The sequence below is a fragment of the Drosophila novamexicana genome, unplaced genomic scaffold (genome assembly GCF_003285875.2).
Source record: "Drosophila novamexicana strain 15010-1031.04,08,12 unplaced genomic scaffold, DnovRS2.1 tig00001466-arrow-arrow-pilon, whole genome shotgun sequence".
Lineage (NCBI taxonomy): Eukaryota > Metazoa > Arthropoda > Insecta > Diptera > Drosophilidae > Drosophila > Drosophila novamexicana.
Window position 1 is genome coordinate 593,430 of NW_020824862.1, and position 22,659 is coordinate 616,088.

At 49.6% G+C, this 22,659-nt stretch overlaps 2 protein-coding genes across 2 annotated transcripts; both read right to left on the reverse strand.

Annotated features, from left to right (window-relative positions):
• Positions 1–308: 308 nt before the first annotated feature.
• On the reverse strand, positions 309–14,650 carry LOC115767827 (cubilin homolog). Its single transcript, XM_030712167.1, has 11 exons — positions 14,562–14,650; positions 14,209–14,505; positions 13,168–13,351; positions 12,325–13,089; positions 10,769–11,536; positions 8,196–10,694; positions 7,963–8,125; positions 6,581–7,675; positions 1,898–6,513; positions 693–1,371; positions 309–609 (listed from the first exon to the last, which is right to left on the reverse strand). The coding sequence occupies exons 1-11, from the start codon at positions 14,648–14,650 to the stop codon at positions 362–364; spliced, it is 11,403 nt and encodes a 3,800-aa protein (XP_030568027.1). The 3' UTR covers positions 309–361.
• Positions 14,651–15,371: 721 nt separating this feature from the next.
• On the reverse strand, positions 15,372–22,315 carry LOC115767857 (lysophosphatidylcholine acyltransferase). The gene is made up of 8 exons (XM_030712214.1): positions 21,862–22,315; positions 18,280–18,425; positions 17,735–18,220; positions 17,530–17,667; positions 17,178–17,454; positions 16,999–17,100; positions 16,798–16,939; positions 15,372–16,731 (listed from the first exon to the last, which is right to left on the reverse strand). Exons 1-8 carry the CDS (start codon positions 22,159–22,161, stop codon positions 16,616–16,618), a joined length of 1,707 nt encoding a protein of 568 aa, XP_030568074.1. The 5' UTR covers positions 22,162–22,315; the 3' UTR covers positions 15,372–16,615.
• Between the last annotated feature and the right edge of the window lie 344 nt (positions 22,316–22,659).

Genomic DNA, 22,659 nt, shown 5'->3' on the forward strand with positions numbered 1-22,659 from the left:
CTTTTTTTTTTTTTTCTTCGTTTACTGTATATTAATAGTTAAATGCAAGAGCGCAGCAACAATTATAAGAAAGAAAAGATGTTCGTGAATTGTGCGTTTTATTTGATAGTAATTTTTTTTTAATTCACTTTTTGTGTTTTTAGAGAAAACGTCGATGATGAAAGGAAACAAAGATGAAAATTCTATATTATATTATATATAGTAATTATTTTATAGATAACTAATTTAAAGTATATTCAATAAAATTAAAAAAAAAATACATGTATATGCTCAAATATTTATATGAAATCGGAAATTGAATTGGATACGTTTACGATTATATGTTATTTATATGTATGTGTTATCAGCATCGGATCGACGACTACTCCAGCAAATCTAATGGTATCTGATAGCTTTCATAGACGCCTGCAAATTTGATTACCCAGCCGATGCCGTCATAGTTGACCGTCTTGTGGAAACGCACATACAGCTGGCTACGTTTGCTGAGGTAGACGCGGGGCTTATCCTCGCCGCAGAATCGTCGCATTTCCTGAAGGCTGCCATGTTCGTTCACCTCCTGAATCAGCAGATAGTCCGTGTGGCAGGTGGCCTTCGAACCAAGATCGAAAGCTGCAAGTATACATAAATAAAAATGTATATATATATATACATATATGGTCCAGCATTGGGAAGCTATGGACTAGCATATTTACATGCAAAATTGAGCAGGACACGCGTGTTGCTTGGCACACGGACACTCCAGCTGCAGATGGAATTATTGCGCACATTCTGCGGATAGAACGGATTGGAGAATACGCCCTCGGTGTTGTACAGGGCACCACCGCAGCCGGGTCCGTCCTGGACGGGCGACGCAATGTACGTCACATCGAAGCTATTGAAGAAGCTGCCCGTCTTAAAGTGCAGCCGCAGCTCGTTGGTCGTGGTAAAGAGGCTCTTGCCCGGATCCAGGTAAGCGCACGCACGCTGCAGCGACTTGTTGGTGCTCTTGTCGAAGACTTCAACGTACTCCACATCACAATCGGCTGTGCCAAAGATCACCTCGGCAAAGTAAAGACTAAGTGTGTAGTTAGCTGGAGCCATTATTTGTGCATCGCAATCGGTGCTCTCCGAAATCTTAATGCGTCCCTGTAAACCACCATAGCTATACTGACAGCTCGCATCTGGCACTATGAGAATTCTGAAGCCGGGCCTCGTTACGGCTCCATTGGTGCGGAACTTGATGTACACCTGCTTCGAGTTGGGATAGTAGTCATCGGGCAAGCCGCTGCCACAATACACATGCTCCGTGGCATAGTTGAGGAAGTACTGGACATTCTTCTGTCCATTAAAGATCACCTCATTGCCGTAGCCTTCTTCCACCAGCTGTGCATCCTGTTTGCAAAATGGGCAATAAATATATCCCAGGTAAGTGTTAGTATGTAAATACCTAAGTTTTGATAGTATGCACTTATAATATAATATCATATATATCTTGTACTTTTAACATAGATAGATTTTAATATAAATAGTTCCAAATGATGAAGCGCGAAAAGGTTCGTTATGGAGAATCTTTGTAATAGAGATATGACAAGAAAAAAAATCAGCTTTCCAAGTCCTTGTTCGTAGGAATCTTAAATGAATATCTGCTCGTTCTCCGGCAATTCTCGAAAGAAAAAATCAAAAACTTTCTGGTTGTGTAATATTTGTTCTCAGCGTTCAATAATTGCTTTAAAGAAGCGACCTAAAAATGCTTGGAGTGGTTTTAATATCAGTCGAATAATCCAAACATTCATACGGACAGATCGACATTCCTCAAGATCCGGAATATTTCTTTCAATTGTGGACAATATTTGGGAAAGCTTGCAGTTGGTTTTCTTTTGGTTCTAACGGCATTTGGAAAGCTGGGCTAAGTTCTTACCTCGCTGTTGTAGATTTTTATAAAGTCCGAAACGCAGGCACCCGTCGCATTGGCCGACTCCAGGTCGAGGCTAATAAATTTGAGATGCAGCGATATTTCGCTCTCGATCTTCCACAGGCAGAGGATGTTGTTGTCGTAGTTGCCCTGATCGTTGACCGGCGAATGAATTTCCAGGGGCTGTTTGCCATCCAGCTTGATCAAGGGATTGCCGCACAGCAGGGGCCTGGCCGTGACGACCAGCTCGAAGCCCGTGTCGGTAACCTTGTTGTCGGTAACGAAGCGCATGAAGAGAACGTGGCGCGAGGCGCTCAGCTTGGGCGGCAAATCCTGGCCACAGAATCGGCCAATCTCGTCAGCAAACGGTCCGGCGCCGTCGCGTAACTCCAAATAGTCGGCGGTGCAGCTGTTTGTCGCCTCCACGTGAAAGCTGCGGAACTCGACGCTTATCTGAGAACCAGAGCTTGCCTGGAACACAAAGCTACAGTCCAAATTATTAGCATAGGAGCCGACAAACTTGTTGAACGTATAGCTAGCATTATTTTCGCCCAGAAAGATGTGCTCATCACAGTTGGGCATGAGCCGCACCAGCGCCCGGAAGCCGCGCGACGGATCCCGCTCATCGGAATAGCTATGGATCAGCGCCCGATTGCTGGATATATGGAGCGTGGGCAGATTATCGGACAGACGGCCACAGAAGCGGGCCATGCGCTGTCTCTCATCCGGCACGGGGCTGGCAAAGACCTCAACGCCATCGTAGCTGCACAGCTGATTGCCGGCCTCAAAGTCCAGCAGCTCGAACTTGATGGTGAACTTTTGACCCTCGGGCGCCGTCAGATTCCAGTAGCAGTCGCTGTTGTGCGGCATTTGATTGTCCTGATGCTGGCGCGGCGACTCGACCATCTGCGTGGCGCTAACGACACCGCCGCAGAGCCTAGTGCTGTACACCAGCTGGAAGCCACGTCCGCTGAACGACAAGTCCGAGCGCAGCACCAGGCTGATGGAGCGCTGGGCGCGATAGGCGTGCTGCTGCTTGACGCCGCACAGCAGCGACTCCTGGTTCTGGCCGCTATTGTCCCTGGTCGTCACCGTCACGTTATCAAACAGACACATGTTCAACGGCGAGCGCTCCAGATCGAAATCTAGAAAGCTCACCAACACGCCCGGCGCATTCGCCTCTAGCGGCTGGAACGTGTAGTTGCAATAGAGATTCTTGGTATAGCCCTTGGGATAGCCGGGACTGCTGAGCACCTGTGGCTCAGCGGTGGCTACCAGGAGGCCGCCGCAGTTGCGCTCGAAGCGGGCTGTGAAGCCATCGCCCGTTGTGTCACCGTCAGACCGGAAGATCAGTCGCATCGACGAGCTGGTCGAGTTGATAAAGTCCGGCGTATTGCGGCCGCACAGCGTCTGCAGATCTGTCCAGTTGCCAGCGTCAGCGTCCGCGTCTCCGCCCACATTGTCGCCGCGCTGCTGGACGCGCAGATAGTCCTTGGCGCAGCCATTGCTGTCCTCAATATAGAAGCGTCCCAGAAACGATAGCCCAATATGAAAGCCTGGCTCGGTCTCAATCTCCCAGATGCACTCGACATTGTTTTTGTACTGTTCACTAAAGTCAATGTAGCGATAGGGATAGGTGAGGCGGCCCCCACAGCCGCTGCCATATTTGACGGTCACATTGAAGGTGGAGTTGTGATTGGCATTGGCTGGCGACTCCACATGGTATTCGAGGAACAGGCCGCGCTCCACAACCAGATTGACGGACGTCGCCTGCTGGCAATAGCGACCCATCAGCGGCGAGTTTTGATCGGGCCCGCTGTACAGCAAAAGATAATGGAGCTCACAATCGCCGTCGAGATTGAGGCTTACTGCCACCTCCAGCTGAACATCCTGGGGCGAGAGTGGCTCCTCGGCCGTTTGATCGGGCCCAACGGCCCAGGCACAGTTGATCGTCTCCTCGCCAGACAGATGGCTGGGCTGCGAGACGGTAAGATTATCGCCGGGCTCCAAAGGCAGGACGCCACCGCAGCGCTGCAGGCTGTAGGCCAGCTCCAGCAGATTCATGTTATTGCGGCGACTGCCCGTTACGGTCATATCGACGGGGAACGGCAGACGCACGCTGCGATTCGCCTGGTTGGCAGCGCGATCGCCGCAGAGAAACAGCGGCAGCAGCGGCTCACCCTCGTCCGGGCGGACCAGCTTGAGGGGCGTCATCACGCGGCACATGTGCTGGTTGCTCATGAAGATGGAGCTGCTGTTGTAGCGTCGCACCTGCAGCAGCAGCGTGCTGTTCGATGGCGGACGCAGCTCGTAGCTGCAGTGCACCAGGCTGCTCTCGTTGCTGCGGCTGAAGAACATTGTGGAGCTGACATCGAGATCGAGGCGTCCGTGGCACTCGCTGCGGCCAAAGGCGATGAAGCGCAGTTTGATGCCGCGATGCTGGCTGAAGGGCAGCAAGAAGGCATCAATGCCCATTGTGTTGTCCGTGGAGACGACCTCGGCGGGCGGATCGTGCATATAGCGACCAATCACAGACTGCATCTTGTGATCGTTGGAGAACGAGATGCGACCATGGAAGCTGGTGTGCGTGCTATTGGAGCCGCCTCCCCCGTTATCAAAGTCCAGTATCTGGACCTTGACGCGCCTGCCCTTTGGCACCTGCAGGCGCCAGATGCAGTGCGTCGGCACGCGCACACCCGCCGGATAGTTAGGCGTCTGCAGCACACCCTGGCTGGCAATTATGGTTTCGCCGCAGCGTGATCCGATCGCGCTGTAGCGCAGCTGGAAGCTCTCAGAGTTGCCCAACTGGCCGCTGGGCATACGCAGCCGGATGACTATCTTGTTGGTCTCGACGAGAAAGTGTCGATAGGAGTTGCCGCATATCTGCAGGCGATCGCTGATCCGCTCCTGGTTCTCTTCGCCGAATGGCTCCATCTCCTCCAGCTGGAGATGCGTGCGCTGCGTGCAGTTGCCATTCTGCGGCAATGGCAGCTGCATCGACTCGAACTTCAGCTCAATGGTGCTGCCCCGCTCCACCTCGATGGTGAACACGCACTCCTTGTACTTGTTCGGCTGCAAATGCAGCTGCAGCTGTTCCACGGTGGGTGAGTGAATGACCCCGGTGGCGCTGTAATAGCTGCCGCCACAGTTGGCCAGCTGGATGAGCGCCGTGAAGCCCGGATGTGGCTCCAGCACGCTTGTATAGAATTTCATGCGCAGCTCACTGCCCGAGGAGTAGACAATGTCGGGCTTTCGGTTGCCACAGAAGCGACCCAGCTGGGGCATCAGCTCGGTGCTGCCATCGTTCAGCTGCACAAACTCCCGATCGCAGCCGTCCTCTTCCTGCTCGCTCTCATCGCTGCCGCTGCCACTGCTCGGCGTCAGATCAAAGTCGAGGAACTGCACCGAGATGCGATGATGTGGCGGCGCACTGATGCGCCACACGCACTCCGAGTGCGGATTGGGCAGATTGGGAAAATTGGGTGAGCTGATCACGCGCTGACTGAAATTACTGCTGTTGCCCTCCTCGAGCACAATGTGGCCGGAGCAGGCATGGCCCAGCTCCTCGTAGTGGAAGGCGGCGCGAAAGCGCGGAAACGAGCTCTTCTCGAACTTGATGTAGGCCCGATTTGAGCTAGTTTCCAGCACATCCGTTATATTGTTCTCGCAGTACTTGCCACGGCCAAGGAATGGCGAATCCTCCGCATGTCCGTTACGCACAACAAAGAAATTGCGGCACTGGGACCCGTCCGTGACCTGGCCGCCGGAGCTGAGCTCCGATTCCGGGAATGTAATGCGTATGCGCTTGCCCTGGCGCACGCGTATCGTCCAGATGCAGTCCAGCCGCGAGATAAAGCTGTGCGAGACCAGCTCCGTTATGTTGACCAGAGCACGCGGAGCGGTCAGCTCGGAGCCGCACTCGGTGCGCACGAAGCTGGCAAATCCCGTCTTATTCACGCTGGCATCGGTCAGAAACTGCACCCGCAGGTAGGGCGTGCCATGATAAAACCTGGTATTATTGGGCTGCGTACAGATCTTCGCCAGCTTCGTCCAGTGCTGCATATCGCTGCTGCTGGACACCACCAAATAGTCGGCATAGCAGCCATCGCCGAATTCCTCAATGTCCACGGCAGTTAGCCGCAGTGTAGCATGCGCTGCCGGATTGACCGGCACCAGTATCCAGCTGCAGTTCAAATTGGTCGCATAGCCGAGCGGATAGCCGGGCGAATTAAAGCTGATTAAGCTGCGATTCAGTGAGACCAGCTGCTGGCCACATTGGCGCGTCTGCAGCTCGGCGGTGCGATTGGAGGCCAACGCCTCCTTGGACAGGCGCTCCCAGTTGAGCTGGAAGGGACCACGCGTTGCGGTCATATACAGCACATTAGTATTGGACACCAGCGGCTTGTACGGCTGCACCACCAGCTGGGCGCCGATGTCGGTGTAGCCATCGTAGAAGCGCACATGCTGCTGATCCACGTCGCGCAGATGATCCACATTCACCAGCACCACATAGTCCGTATCAACGGTGATGCGCCAGCTGTACAGCTGGCTGCTCGTGAACTTGCTGGGATAATGGGGCGATTCCACGGTGCCCTGCGTGCCATTCAACTCGTTGTGGTGCTCTGCAGTATCAGAGCAGGTTAGACAGTTAGAGAGCTAGGATTAGAGCTAGCAGGGTTAGCTACTCACCATAGTTATAGCTGGCCATAAAGCCCTCGCCGACCACATCGTCATTGCTCTTGAACTTGATCCAGATGCTGCCCTTGGAGCTGATGGCCGCCGGCAGCTGATTGCCACAGTAGACGCCGAGCAGGGTGCCGCGTGCGGACTCTTCGCGCAGTTCCAGATAGTCATTGTTGCAGCCATCGGACTGCTCCAGGTCAAGGGATTCAATGGTGAGCGACAGCGAGTTGCCGGCGCTTGCCTGCAGCACCCATTCGCACTCGATGTTCACCGGATAGCTATCCGGATAGTAGGGCGAGGTGAAGCGGCCCGATAGAGCGTTATATCCGCTGCCGCACAGCGTATCCATGGTCATGTAGTGGCCCTCAAACTCGGCGATCAGCGCAAGCGGCACACTGATCGTCAGCGCCTGGCCGCGCGAGATCACCGCCGGCGGATGGGAGCGACAGAACTGTTGACGCGGCGTGCCGCTCGCCGTGACGCCCTCATAGATCTTGACGCCGTGCGTCATGCAGTCGCTCTCCCGCGGATAGCTGTTCGAGAGCTCGTCGCGTAGCTGTATGTGCGTCGGCGTAAAGATGATGTGCTTGCTGGGATCGCTGGCCTGCAGCACCCATACACAGGTCTCGTTGCGTGCCGCCTGGTGCACCAGGTTCAGGTACTGGAAGTCTGTCTCATCAATGAACAGGGTTTGGCCGCAGGACTCGTGATAGTGCAGCTGAAAGCCGCGGCTCTCCACCGAATCGTCCGTAACGAAGCGCACAATGGCGCGATTTGTGGCGGATTCGGTGCGCTCGTTGGAAGCACTCTGAAAGCTCCTGGTGCACACCTTGAATATCTGGCGACCCTCGCTGTCGTCCAGGGTATCGCTGTCCGCGTCACTGTCGCTGACTCCATCGCTGCCGCTCATATCGTAAGCTGCCACATAGTCCCATCCGCAGCCATAGCCGTCCTCAATGTCCAGATCCTGGAAGTCAAAGACGATCGTGTGGTGCGGAGACACTTCCACCAGCCACTCGCATTCGCTGTTCCGAGGATAATGTTTCGGATAGCCGGGTGATTGAATGACGCCGTTTCTAGACGTCAGCTTGCCACCACAAGCTGCAAAAGGAGCCAGAATATTGATAGCTTGAATGAATCCCACCCGGCAACAAAATCTCAGTCAACCTATCAGTCAGTCGGTCCGATCAATCAGCTAATGAACATTTATTCGAGCTGATCGGGTCCCGAAATTTATACTGCTGGATTTGAACTGGCAACCTTCCCGCCTACCAATTCGACGTGCAGACAACTGAACAAGGCAGGTTAATGACTCGTACTGTACGAATTTCAGCTTTGGCTGTGCCTTGATCGGTAGTCAATCAGTCAGAGTAGGATTTTCAACTTACAGCTCTTAATCATGCGATATGTGGCCTCGAAGCCACGTCCATTGTGCGAGCTGTCGGATATGAAACGCACGTGCAGTTTGTGGCCGGCGCTAGTGTAGATCAGCTTGGGATTATGGCCGCAGTGCCGTTCATGGACATCGACCTCACGGAAGCTATTCGAAATCTGTGGAGGAGGGGCAAGGCAAGCTGGTTAGTCGCTGTGGGCAAATATGAGACGATGTGCGAGTGCTGACCACAAGGGCGTCCTTGGTGCAATTGACGCTCTCCTCAATGTCAATGTCCAGGACGGTCAGCTCGATGACCTGGCCGAGCGGTGCGTGCATTAGCCAATAGCACTCGACGTCGTTGGGATACATGAGCGGATGCTTCAGAGAGCGGAAGGAGCCGGTTTCGGAGCGCAGCTCCTGGAAGCAGCCGTCGACGCGATACTCCAGCCGAAAGTTGATGCTACTCGTGTTGTGAACAATGGTCAGAATGTCGCCGCTGGCATTGTGCATGCCCAGGCCGAGGATGGGCACCACGCTGCCACCATCGATCAGGTAGAGGCCACCGTCGGCGTCTGTGGGCAGGCGATTGGCGCGGTGATCAAAATGCGAGATCTCCAGCCGGATCTGATTGCCGCGCGGCGGCCGCAGCTGCCAGCTGCAATTGATGGCGCCCTCAAAGTTGGCTGCACCATAGTTGAGGCTCTCGATGATGCCCTGGTTGCTGTTCAGTGTGCGCTGGCAGTCGGCGCTGTACGACAACCGAAAGCCACGCTCGGCATTGTTAATGTCGGACTGGAAGACGACAACCGCCTCGTTGCTGTCGATGTGCAGCACGCGACCCTTCTCATCCGGCATGCCGCACAGCTCTTGGAATGCGCCATCAGACAGACGACTGCTGCTGGGTCCATTGTAGATGCGCAGATAGTCGTAGTTGCAGTCGTTAAGCTCTTCCACTTCTAGATCCTCGATGACAATTCGCAAACCGGAGCCGGGATGCACGCGCAGCTGCCACTCGCAGTGGGCATTGTTCGGATACGAATTGGGATAGTTGGGCGAAGTGATGACCCCAGCGTTCCCAGTAAGCCGGCCGCCGCAGCCGTTGGCAAAGTTGCGCCACGACAGACGAAAGCCGCGCGCGACACCGACGTCGTCCGTGTGGAAGTGCAGATAGATTTCGTGCGTAAAGCTGGGTATCCGACGGGGTATGCTTGTGCCGCAGAAGCGTCCGATTAGGCTGGACTGATTGTTGCCACCGTTGCGCACTTCCAGCCAATCGCCGCTGCAATTGCGCGTGGCGGCCAGCTCGAAGAGCTCCACTTGCAGCTCTATCTGGTTGCCCGGTGACGAGCTGATCATCCAGATGCAGTCCAGCCCGTTGCTATAGTTAAGCGGATACTCTGGTGAGTTGAGCATGCCGGACGAGGCATATATGCGACCGCCGCACATGTTCCGCTCCACGAACCGATACGACAGCTCAAAGCCATTGGCCGTTTCACTGAAGTCCGACACGAACTTGATGGTCAGGAGGCGTGCATGACTCACCAGATCCTCTGGCACTTGATTGCCGCAGAAGCGTGCCAGCGGCGATGCTGAATCGCTCTCTTCCTGACCAATCAGACCGTCATAGACCTCAACGTAATCGTAGCTGCAGTCACCGCGGCCCTCCACATCAAAGCTCAGCCAGTCCAAGAGTATGGCCTTGTTGGGCGGCGCCATAATGATCCAGTAGCAGGTCATTTCGTTGTGGTATACGCCCTGCGCGTCTACCGGCAACCGTATGTTCTGGCCCTCCTTGGTGTGGACACCACCGCACTGGCTGCCTGCCACTGGCACGGCGCGATACTCGAACCTAAAGCCACGACCCCTGTTGGGCGGCGAGGTGTTCAGATGCAGGACCAGCATGTTCGTCTGGCTGACATACTCTTCGGCGGGCAGCCTGCTCCCACAGAAGGGTCCCAGTATGGCCCGATTGAGCCCGTCGTTGATTCTGACACTTGTGCCAGCCGCGCAGTTCTCGGGTCCACTGGCAATCAAACCCATCTCCTCCATCTCCTCCTCATCCATCATGTTGTCCGATAGCTGAAAGTCCAAGCGCTTGAGCGTAATGACAGTATTGGGTGCCGTGAGTATCTTGTACGTGCAGTGCAGCTCGCTGTCCGCCGTCAGATTGGGATAGCCCGGCGAGCTAATGATGCCACTGGGCGCATCGAAGGTCTGCGAGCAGTCCATGTGGTAGTTCAGCTCGAAGCGATCGACGGCGGCGGCTCTGGGCGAGCTGCTGGTGTAGATGATGCGCATCCGATTGTAGAGCGAGTGGATGCTCGGCGGCAAGGATTCGCCAGGTCCGCCGCAGTGCTTGCTCTGGAGCACATACGAAACGGCCTGTGCATTGGGCGCATCCAGCACGTCATATAGCTCGATGCAGGCATCCAGCGCCAGCTCGAACTTCCTGAAGTCCAGGCTAATGGACTCGCCCATAGCTAGCCGGATCTCGTACTCACACGAAATTGCATCGGAGCCAATGTCGTAGGTGGGCGAACGTATTGAGCCCTCCTTGCTGGTGTAGACGCCACCGCAGCCCGGCAGGCGCTCCTCGACGGAATAATGCAGCTGGAAGCCCAAATCGCTGCCCGTCTCATCCGAGTGGAACCTAACGAGGGCCTCGTGTGTGGGCAGCAACAACGGTGCTGGCTGCTCCCGGCTGCAGTACTTATACAGCTCCCGGCCAGAGATGGCATCACTGATCTGCAAGCCAGTCAAGCAGCCAATCAATCTCAATCAAGCCAGTCAATCGGCCAATCAATCAAACCCATACTCACCGAAACAAAGTCAAAGTTGCAGCTTTCGTGCTGTTCCAGCTGCAGGGTGAAGAATGTGAGCTTGATCCGCTTGTTGCTGGGCGCGACCAAACGCCACTGGCAGTCGCGATTGCGCGGATAATTGCCCGGCGAGCCCGGCGAGGCCAGTGTGCCGTGCGTTTCGAACTCGACAAGGCCGCCGCACTGCGGCGCCATCGATTGCCAGGAAAGATCGAAGCCCGCGTGCGCCGTCGAGGCGTCCGAGCGGAACCACAGGTACAGCTGATTGCTGGAGGAGATGATAGTGCCGCCATGCGGTATGTGATTGCCGCAGTAGCGTCCAATGATCTGGGCCGCCGCGGAGCGGCCGTCGTTGATCTGCAGCCAATCGAAGCGGCAGTCCGTCGAGTCCTCCACATGGAAGCTGTGGAATGTCACATTCAGCACCAGCGATTCGTTTGTCCGTATCACCCAAGCGCATTGCGCATTGTGCTCGTAGCTGTTGCCCGCCGGCGGATACCGGAGCCGTCCGCTCAGCCCGGTCAGCATCGCGTTGCAGCTGCTGAAGCGTACATTGCACAGCCGACCCCGATAGCCCGGCTGGCACTGGCAAACGAAGCCGCCGCCGCCGCCGGTTCCATCTGTCGGCGTCGGACTGCAACGACCATCGTTCTGGCAAGGCTGCGATGTGCACGGATTGGGCAGCGGGTCGCAGCGTGGCCCATGGAAGCCGCGCTGGCAAATGCACGTATAGTTCGTGGGACCAGCATCCATGCAGACGCCTCCATTCTGTTAAAAATGAGGCCAACAAAGATGAGAAAATTGCAGTCGGCATAGCCCAACTGCTCAATACCCTGTATACCACAAGCTGATGGAAAAGGTGTCTTCCTGTAGCCCTCACACATTGATTTGGGGACAGACCAAGATTCAAAGATTCCAACATTCTGCCTGTAATTAATCCCAAAAGCAAAGTTTGACTATGTAAGCCAAGATCGGATCAGGAAAAATGGACGACCCGTGGCTTGTTTGAGCTGGAGTTCCGAAAAGCCGACCAAAGCTGGGATCGACTGTTGACGAGACTTAGCCAAATGGAATTGGCGTCCATTTCGAGGAGCATCATAGTTACTGAAGATCTTACACAAATGGGCCAGACCCTTCCCCACAAAGGGGAATGTTATGTCCAACCATTATAATTATTTAGGGGGCGGAACCTAGAACCTTGCAGTTTTTGAAACAAAAAAATCGTTTGCAAACGAGCCAAGCTCAAAGGTATATATATATCCATATTTATGATTGTCCCGACTGGGTTTTCGGGAAAATCCACCCGCATGTGTGGACAAATCGCGAACAACTTCGTCGAGGTCTTAAATCAATATTCATGAAACCTGACAAAGATACGACTTTCGACCGCCCGCTCAAATCGATTAACTATATCACATATAGATGTCATGGAAACTATAGAGTTTTCCAAGACTTCGGGCTCAAACTCATTAATCGGAATACTAACACCCCCTCGGACTCAGAGTATGAGCAGTATGCAGGTGATATGGCAACAGGTGTTCAGATGGAATACTTACCAGGCAGGGCAGATCGTTGCAGTTGTTGTTGGTGCCGCGCAGGCAACCGTTCTCGCCGTAGCCGTTGCCCACCATCCCGTGGGGACAGCTGCAGATGATCGTGTTTGAAATCTCCGAGCAGATGGCCGCCGGATGGCAGAGGGAGGCGCGCTGTGCGCAGCTGGTTAGGCCAACGGCACTCGGGCTGCCGTTGGGCGAGTCCCCGTTGCTGTTGCTGTTGCGCTGGCAGCTGCGTCCGTCGCCCGTCCAGCCGACGGGGCACTCGGCGCAGTGGCTGGAGCCGTAGCTGTTGATGCACTCCACCCGCGGGCTGAGGCTGCAGCCGCCGTTGTTGGTCTCGCATTCGTTAATGTCCCGGCAGCTGACGCCGTTGCCGGTCAGGCCCGGCGCACAGGGCGCACACGTGAAGCTGCCGGGCAAATTGATGCAATTGGTGGAGCAGGGCGTATGCGCGGCGGCCGTGCACTCGTCGACATCCTCGGTGCAGGTGGGCGTCAGTCCATTGCTGCGCCAGCCGGGCTCACAGATGCATCTATAGCCGAGCGCATCGCTGCTGGGCACACAGCTGCCATGTCCGCACAGCTCCCAGGTGCTCGCCGCGGCACAGTCCGTTTTCCGCTGGCTGCAGTGCATCCCGTGCCAGCCGGGCGCACACATGCACGAAAACGAGCCAAACTGATTCACGCACTGGCCCCCATTCTGGCAGCCCAGATCCGTGCCCTCCAGCAGCGCACACTCGTTCACATCCCGCTCGCATCTGCTGCCCTGTACGAAGCCAAAAACGGAGATCAGCATCTGCATCTGCCATTTAGACGCCGCCCCACAAAACACCCCATGCCTTACCTCAAAGGCAGCGCCGCACTGACAACGATACCCGTTGTAGGTGTTAAAGCAGGTGCCACCGTTCTCGCAGGGATTGCTGTGGCAGCTGTCCAGCTCCAACTTGGTCTTTAGCCGCTGCACCCTGTTCTCCACACCGCGGAGGCGTCCTTGCAGGCGTCGCAGCAGCAGTCGGCTGGCCCGTGTTCTGCACAAAAAATATCAATAAATTGCACATGTGTCCCACAAAAGCCTCACGCAGATCCCGTATACGTTATACGTACATCATCTGTACATCTTACGTTTCCCACTAACATCACACATAGATCGCACATATATCCCACACGCATCGCACATCCAATGTAAATTCAACGTACATCAAACATACCAGGTACATGTAACGTACATCCAAAGAACATTCATCCAACATCCAATATACGTTCTACGTACATCATCTGTACATCTTACGTATCCCACTAACATCACACATAGATCGCACATACATATATCCCACACACATCGCACATCCAATGTACATTCCACGTACATCAAACATAGCAGGTACATGTAACGTACATCCAAAGAACATTTATCCAACATCCAATATACGTTCCACGTAAATCATATGTACATCTTACGTATCCCACTAACATCACGCATAGATCGCACATATATCCCAGTGTACATCCCACGTACATCGAACATTCCACGTACATTAAGTGCATCCGCCCAACATCGCACGTACATCCCCCGTACATCCCCAGATGATTTCTGACAGACAGACTGACTCATTTGAAATGTGTATGCTAAAAATTATTTAAGATACTCTGTTCACGGTGTGGAAAAGAGTATATTTGTTTTGAGTGAACTTGGAATATTGATTTATATACCATTTTACGCGTGCTCGAAAATAAATGGACTAAATTATAGCAGAAAACCGGGAAACAAATCTTAAGGCAGGAAGCTGGTTCATGCCGGAAACCGAGTGGTTCACACCACTTGCCCGTATTGATCCCAACAACAATCAACTTTCTGTCTTGGCATTTTCATGGGTATTACGCAAACCTGTTCTGAATCTGACGAAACATCGTGTTTAACCCATTGGGGCCAAGTGCCTGGGCTCGGAACTCGGTCAGCTGATCGGCCAGGTCGCGCAGATCGACAATATCATCGGCGCCGCTCCACTCGTCCTTGGCGGAGCCCGTAGGTCGTTTCTTGTTGCCACTGATGGGCATCAGCAGCTCCAGCACATCGTATTCCTCATTGATGAGCAGCCGCGAGCTGCCGCTCAATCGGAAGCTGATGTTGCGATTGGCGCCAGACTCGAAAATCAGATTGCCATCCTTGCTGATGATCTTTGGCCTGCAAGTGGATGCCAGTTGAGACCGGTTTGTGAACCAGTAGCAGGCGCTACTTACGAGTTGACAAACATATGCACAGGGCACAGCAGGAGCAGCAGAAGAAGCAGCTCCAGCTGCATCTGGATGTGTCCTAGGCGTCTATACATGCTTCACGCAAACATTTGCACATATTATTCAGATCACAGAACAAAAATTAAAAATATATTTTAGATCCTGCGGCACGTTCACTTGGCTTGACTATGAATTAAACTCTGCCGATATCGGCGCTCGCTGCCCGCGACGTCAGCTGCGGGGCGTTTCTGTGCCGCGCTGCGGCATGCCGCATGCCGCATGGTGTACGCCCACCAATGATAGCCGGAAATTGACCCAGTAGTACGACAAGACGGATACCCTTTATTTTTCTTTTACTTAAAAGGTACACATTTATTTCAGAGCAGATTTCTCTAATAATATCTGGTATAGTAGCACATACACATTTATAAATATCTGCATATATATATATATTTATATATATATATATTGTTGGTTCATAGATGTATACACTATAATATAGGAGTTTAATGTATGGGTGCTTTGCTTATGCTTAGTTCAATTGTAAAATTATGGAGCTGAGTGTTTGGTTGCCATTCCCCCACGTACCTCATTCCGATCGACGCCTATCAATATGCTCTTTCCCAAATTATCTTAATCTTAGGTAAAACTAGCTAAAATTCCGTTATTTAAACGGATCTCAAGCTAAATGTTTATATAATACAACATTTATATCAGTTACTCTTCAGTTATTATTAAATCACATCAATTATTTAACAAATGATTAAAAGTATTTCAAAATTAATAGAAATTTGGTATTTATTTGATACAATTATTTTTTTTTCAAGTATTTCAAGTTGCGTATAAAAAAAAAGGAAATTATTTGTTGAGTATTTTTGTTTACTAAATTTGTCATTGGAAAGAGCATAGAAGTTTCGGTGTGTGTCGAAATTGTAGCATTTTATAAAACTTTTACAAATAAATTTCTAAACAACAGAACAGATTCTTCGTATATAAACGGGTGTGTGTGTGTGTGTACATACATGTGTGTGATTGTATGTGGTCACAACTGTTGCTCGTGTCTTTGGATGAATTAAGTACAGATAGACTCTATTATAAATCGGGTGCTGAGGACGCTACAAGTCGTGTCCGAAAGTCTATTTGGTGTTTACGTTTACAAATGCACAAGAAATATACTTGTTTATATATATATTTATTTATATATATATATATGTCTACGACAAACTAACTAACCAAGAATATGCCCAAAACAATATATACATGATCGGAACTCAAGAGCTGCATTGAAAAGGTAAAAACTGAAGTGAAGTTCCGATATTTGGTTGTCATTTACATATACATTGTGTTAAGATTTTGGCATTGGGTAATATTTAAGAAGCTACATTCACTGGATTAGCTGTAGACAGCTGAGTGTCCCAGTATAATCTCATATATATATATATAAAAGGTTAGAAGACCAAACTATTTTGTGAAATATGAGTGTGCACACTTGGCAACATAACATGTATACAGTGTATTGTTTGAATATATGTATATATATATATATATATGTATATATATATGTATAATTAGAATCACAATAATGAAATGACTTGCGTTAAGAGTTAAAGTACACATAAAGGTAACTATTTGAAGTTGTGTGCAGACAGGTCGATATAACTAAATATAATTATTATAAATTATATGCTTGCACATTTTCAATTTCTCAATTGGAAAGTTCTCAATTGGACCTGCCTGAATAACACTTCTTCCTTCTCCTCAAGCTATACAACTCTAATTACAGTAGGCAACAAACACGTACACAATAAATAAATTAATTATTAAAAATATATATAGTTTATAATTGAACTTTTTGCTTAGGTTGACTGTGCTACACATTTCTTCTCTATCTTGCTTACTATCCCTCTATCTCTCTCTCTCTCTCTCTCTCTCTGTCTCTATCTCTTTCTCTGTCGTGTTGCCTGTTGTCGGTTGCTTGCCTATGGCATAGCTCTGAATAAGTGTATAGAACCAGCTTTTTAAGTTGTATTGCAGCCTCCAAATGCATTGTTGCGGGTTCTTCAGTTTGCTGTGGGCGTGGCCTTGATTAAATTGGCCTTTGTCCGCCTTATGTGCTCCGACTTGTGATAGAGAAACTTATAGCTAGGGTGCTTCTCCGTGTACTGCGCAAACATATCTAGACAATATATACAAAATGAATTTTAAAAAAATCGTTAAAGCTAAATGGAAGGCCAAGACTAACCGAAGGAGACGTGGCCAACATTGGCGGTGTCCAGCGCAAAGAAAAGTGCCTGAGCCTTTTTCTCGTTCAGCTTATCGCCGCCGTGCCGCAACAAACGCGTGAAGCTCTCCCTGTCTATCTGTTGGCTCGATTCACTATACAGCTATAATAGAAAATACAGCAGGATTATAAAGTAATAAAAGGATTATAAAGCAGACTTACTTTAATCAGAGCGCGCAGAAACGTGATAATGTCGCTGTTCTTCAATTTGCAAAACAGCGAGCAGAGCAGAAAACTTTTCAGACTCACTGTCCCCTTGCGACGCTATATTCAAATACAAAGGATAAGAGCAAATGGTTTTTATCGCACACACATCAAATTATATGGTCATAAGCGCTTACATGATCGAGTAGCGCGAAAAGCTTGTGCAGATTGGGATTCTTGAGATCCACTTGGAGGAGCTCGGCAAATGTGATAATGTCCAGTTTGTCTGTGTTGGCAAGCTTTAGATACATCTCGCAGAGTTCCATGTCGCGCTGCGAATCCAAGAGGTCAAGAATATCAAGGGTGCGCTCAATTTCCACAATGTCGCCAGGAAATGGAATTTTCATTTCACGAGCACGACTCATAACGATGACATCCTCAAATGAGTAGTCGGACGTGGGCACACCCAATGCCCTACAAGGTATAACAATGATTGAATTAGCACGAATGATCAATCTAACTGCTTGCCAGCAATCGGACAGAACTCACTTGGCCATTACTTCTCGTACATTGTTCGCATAGAGATTGGCATCGGCCACCTCAGCTGGGGATGGCGTGTAAACGGGAAGGTATTCGATCTCACAGCGATTATAAAACTGTGTCATTGTTAGCCAAAGCAGACGCAGGCTGTGCACAAAGCAAGAACGAAACGTTAGCAGAAGCTCGAAAGTATGCTGCTGTTATCAACACTTACACGCCCGGCCCATCCCAGGTCCAGGTGAAGGTGTCATACTTGTTGGGATAGCGGAGCAGAACTGGTTGTACGGGCACGCCCGGATAGAAGGCGCCGGGCTTAAATTTTATAAGTGCCGTGCGATTTGTGCATGTGCCCTCGGAAAAAATGACCACCTGAGGCCAGTCATCGCTGGAACGCGCACGATCAACAATATGACGTATGGTGTTCTGCCTAGAGTTGGGATCCTCGCGCTGCACATAAATGGGCTGGGCATAATTTATGATGCGGCCCAGCAGCGGTATATCTGCCGTCTCGCGCTTGGCCACGATCGACGGTGGGTGCCCGGAGACCACCAAAATGGAATCAACGTACGAAGAGTGTGGCGCCACAACCAAAATGGGCGCCTCCTTGGCGCTGGCCGGTGTGCCCTTCATTTCGATATAGAGAAACGAGCCGGATGTGTACACCATTCGCATGGCACGCGCCGTCCAGTACTGCATGTGCCTGCAAGTGACATTAAATGTTCAATCTGTGTGTGAATGTGCATATCGGTCGGGTCTTACCTGCGCCAGCCAGTGAGCGGCTTTGCCTGCAGCTCCTCCATAGAGATGCCATAGAGGCCAATGCAGGCGAACATCCAGGCCGATAACAGCGACAAGATGCAGCCCACCACGCGTATGGGAAGCAGCAGCACGGTCAACACATAGATCTGGAATTGATAACAGTAATCAGAGCGTTTCCAAACAACGTTCGCTTTCCGCTCGCTTATCGGGCCGCATAGCGTAACAAAGTACACTAAGGTTGGGCAATATTTGCTGAACTTTGAAATGGCCAGCCAGCCAATGTATACAAAATGGAACTCAAACAATCTTAAATGAAATTAAATGGATTTTTGCCACTTTGTGACGTGTACGCTAAAGTTCAATATTCGGTTATGTTAACACTCAAATCAGTTCGGGTTCCGGATTTTCAATACTTCCAAATCGACCAGGCTAAATGCATGGCTTATGCTTCCGTCAATAAGCGAGCAATTCGGTTCAATTTGTTTCAATTTGGAATTTGCTTTGATGAAATAATCAAAGTTTTTCAAATCTCAACAGTTCTTTCATTTATTGCCAATCTTTTGATTGAGTAAGATGTTCTAGTCGGGAGCTCCCGACTAGGGGATACCCTGAACCCTCTTCTTCTTCACCAAATGCAAATATATATGCTATTCTAGAAGCTACATGTCATGTTTGGTGACTCTAGCTCTTAATATTTGCCAAAATTGCTCAAAAAACAGGATATCGATATTGATTTTTATCGATTACTTGGAAACGAGGCAAGTTATCGAATATCGGAAACAAACCCGGTCTGCGCGGGCACTAACAGGACTGATATCCTTGCGTTCATACAGACGAACGGACGGACATGGCTAGATCGACTCGACTGTTGATGCTGATCAAGAATAAATATACTTTAAGGGGTCGCAGATGCTTCCTGCTGCCTGTTACATATATTTGCACAAATACATAATACCCTTTTACCCATTTTTAATGAGTTCAGGGTATAACAATAATATCAAGTTTCAGTTCGTATTCATAGTTTTATTTGATTGGAACGTTAAGACGAGCGGAAATGAAAAATGCCTTGGGAAATAGTTAAAGCTATTTCCGTGTTTTTTTTTTTGTTGTGCGAGAACTACTCAAAAATGTTCAAGTGCATTTTTGAATTCGCAAAACTTGAACGTATTGCTGAGAATTAAAGATCGTGCCAGGTAAAGGGTATATATAATTGCAGATAAAATTCGAATCGCAAAAGGATAACTGGCAATCATTTCTGAAACAAAAACAATTGCAAAGTGGTTGTTTTTTGGTCTGTTTAGGGTCGCGAATGCCTGCCAAGATAGAGATACTTCAAGTCGGCAACTTGCCCAAATTAATGCCAATACATAAGCACAGGTGTGTGTGTGTGTGTGTGTGTGTATGTAATTCTGCAGGTGTCTGCGAGTGAGTGTATAAATAAGCATGTCATTAACAGACCACGACTCGAATAGTGCGAATAGTGCGAATGATGGCCCCTCGACCTTGATTTAACGATCAAGGCAAGTGGAACGAACGAGCTCTACTAACTTGTTTCTACGGCAGATGAGTTTGATGCGCCAGTATGCAAACGTATTTACGTATATGCATATTTATCTCTTGAATGTATGGCATATCCGTGGGTCAGTTTAGATGCCTGCGAGGTCACTTTGGTGCATACTATCCTTGTCTACTGAACTATGTCTGTGTCATACTAAATACTTGCTCAACGCATATGCACTTTGGACTGTGACATATTCAGCGATAAGCGTTGCGATCGGGTTTGTTGATATACATATGTACATGCATACGTACATATATATGACACTATGTACACTTTATATGCATATTGTTTCAAATAAACAGTGCTCATTGTGAACTTGAACTTCAATTAGGGGTTTACGGTAGTTTATTCTTTTGAAAATCACAGTGAAAGAAATCACTTTCTAAATTACAATTGCCCGTTGTACCGAAAGTATTGCGCACCTTAGATATTTTCGCCTACAAGAAGCGGGCTATAGCTGGGGTTTTGACAATGCAAAGTTCTTTAAACTTTCTCTCAAAAATGTTTCATTTTGAGTCAGAAATTGGGTTATAGAAAATAATGTGAGCCAAAGTTCGAACTGGTTCGGTTCAAAGTCGTTTTGAAGCCTTGAAATAGTCAAAAAGTATCTATAACAAATATATCATTAAGTCTCGGCTTTCAAAATATCGCAACGATCATATGTTTAATCATGTTGAGCCAATCATAAGCCAGCGAAGCATATTATTAATTCACAATAGTGATTTCATCTGTGACTAATGTGAATCCCCCGTGTCTCTTGTGCAAGCTGAACGGTAAACGGGGTATTCTTTTGTTGTTGTTGCAACTAGAGATAATAGAGTGGAAAGTGGGGGGAGGGGCGGGTGTGGGGGCGTGTAATTAGTCAGACGATTACAATTATAGGGAAACGGGAAACGGGAAACGTGCGAAAAACGTTTTCGTCTATTCAAATCTGAGAGTGGAGGCCAAATAAAATGCAAATCAGTTTACGCTTACAAACTACAATCTATTAATATATATAAAGACCGATTGATTGATTGATTGACTGACTGCCTGATTGGTAATCGAGCCGGCTTTTTAATTATTTACAAATACGTGTTTCTGCGTTGTAAGATAATCGCCATTTTATGGGCTTGTTTTTCTTTTCTCGTTGCTTCAAACTGATTTTCAAAGCAACTCATTTAAAATTGATGAGCACGTGTTCGATAAAAAATGATAAGCTACAACTTTTGGACGAGCTTTTGCTTGCGAAAAATAAACATGAACAGAACTGTTTTTTTACTTCCGGTCAGATGCCAGCCAAAAATAATAGACACGTGAATCCATCCGTTTGTGATACCTATCGGGAAAACGAGACACGTACCCATCTCTAATCGGGCAGAAGCACAAGGTGTGCTTTGGCCACGAACAACAACATCAAGTAACGGCTACGACGAACGACCCAAAGAACCGGCAACGAAAGCAAAGCTAACAACAACAAGAAGAAGAAGAACAACAACAACAACGGCAGCAGCAAAAAGACGACAACAAGAAAATCGTACGATTTTCGCTGCTTTTGTTTCTTCACAGCTAATTCGCTGCGGCGCTTTCGGCGCTGACGTAAACAGCGACGCTGGCGCCGGCATCGCGAAACTATGGCCCCGTACAAAGGAATATCGATAATGCAAAACGTGCTGTTATCGACATCCTCGATGGCTCAAGTGCAATGAGGCATACATATGCAAATGTAAGTGTGTATGTGTATGTGTATGTTATATGTGTGCATATAGAGCGTTGCACTTAAAATGTCTGCAGGTGTGTGTGTGTCTCTAGACAAAGACAACAACAATAATAGAAGCAATATCAATAGCTATGCTCAGAACGAGCATTGGTTTTGCGCCCCTCCAACTGCCCCTCTTGAATGCATTCTTCCACGGCCCACGCAGCGAGACGTCAGCTGTGTTTGAGCTGTTTTGCATGAATGAACGCGAAGGCGAAGGCGACGGCGAAGGCATTGGCATCTGGGTGCGGATGCGGGAAAACGGGTAAACCAAAAAGCTCACCTTGGCCACCTCAATGTGACTGTCGATTTCTATGCGATGCACGAACGGATTGATGTAGCTGTAACCCTTTGAGGCCCAGGTGTCCTCCTCGGAGTCGCGCTTGGACATGTTGCTGCTGATGCTGATGCTATTGTTGGGCAATGCGCTGCTGCTGCTGCCGCTGCCACTGCCACTGCTGCTTCTGCTTCTGCTACTTCGAGTGCTGCTGTTGTTGTCGTTGTCATTTTCCAGGCCATCCCCATCGTTCGATGCGCGTGCATCGTGCGGAGAGCGACGTCGTTTAATTGAGGAAGTTGTCATTGTTCACACGTACATTCACTTGCTAATAACACTTGCAAAATATTATTGTCCAACTTTTCTTAGGCTGGTGTCTTTGGTGTGTGGCGCAAAAAAAAAAAACAACAACCAGTACGTCCCGCTCTACCGATTCTTTTTTGCGTTGCCAGCAAACTGAAGTGCTGGCTAACTAGCTAAACAGTGTTGGACAAGTAATTATATCGATGTTATAGCTATCGTCGATAGCTCGATAGTTATTGTTAGCATGCTGCCACACTGCGCCGGCTGAACAAATTAAACAAGTCTGGCAGCATTAAAGTCGTTGCTACATTTAAAATTTGATTTGATTTTAAAATTCACAATGGAAATGAATGAAATGCTCTAAATTTAATTATTGTCTTCAGCTCAAGAACACATGTAGGTGTGAGGGCCATGCATATATGTTCTCGGAGGCTGTGTTTCCCGTGTAGTGCCCTCCGCGGCATTTTAATCACATGTCTGACCCCGCAGTTCACGGTCTTG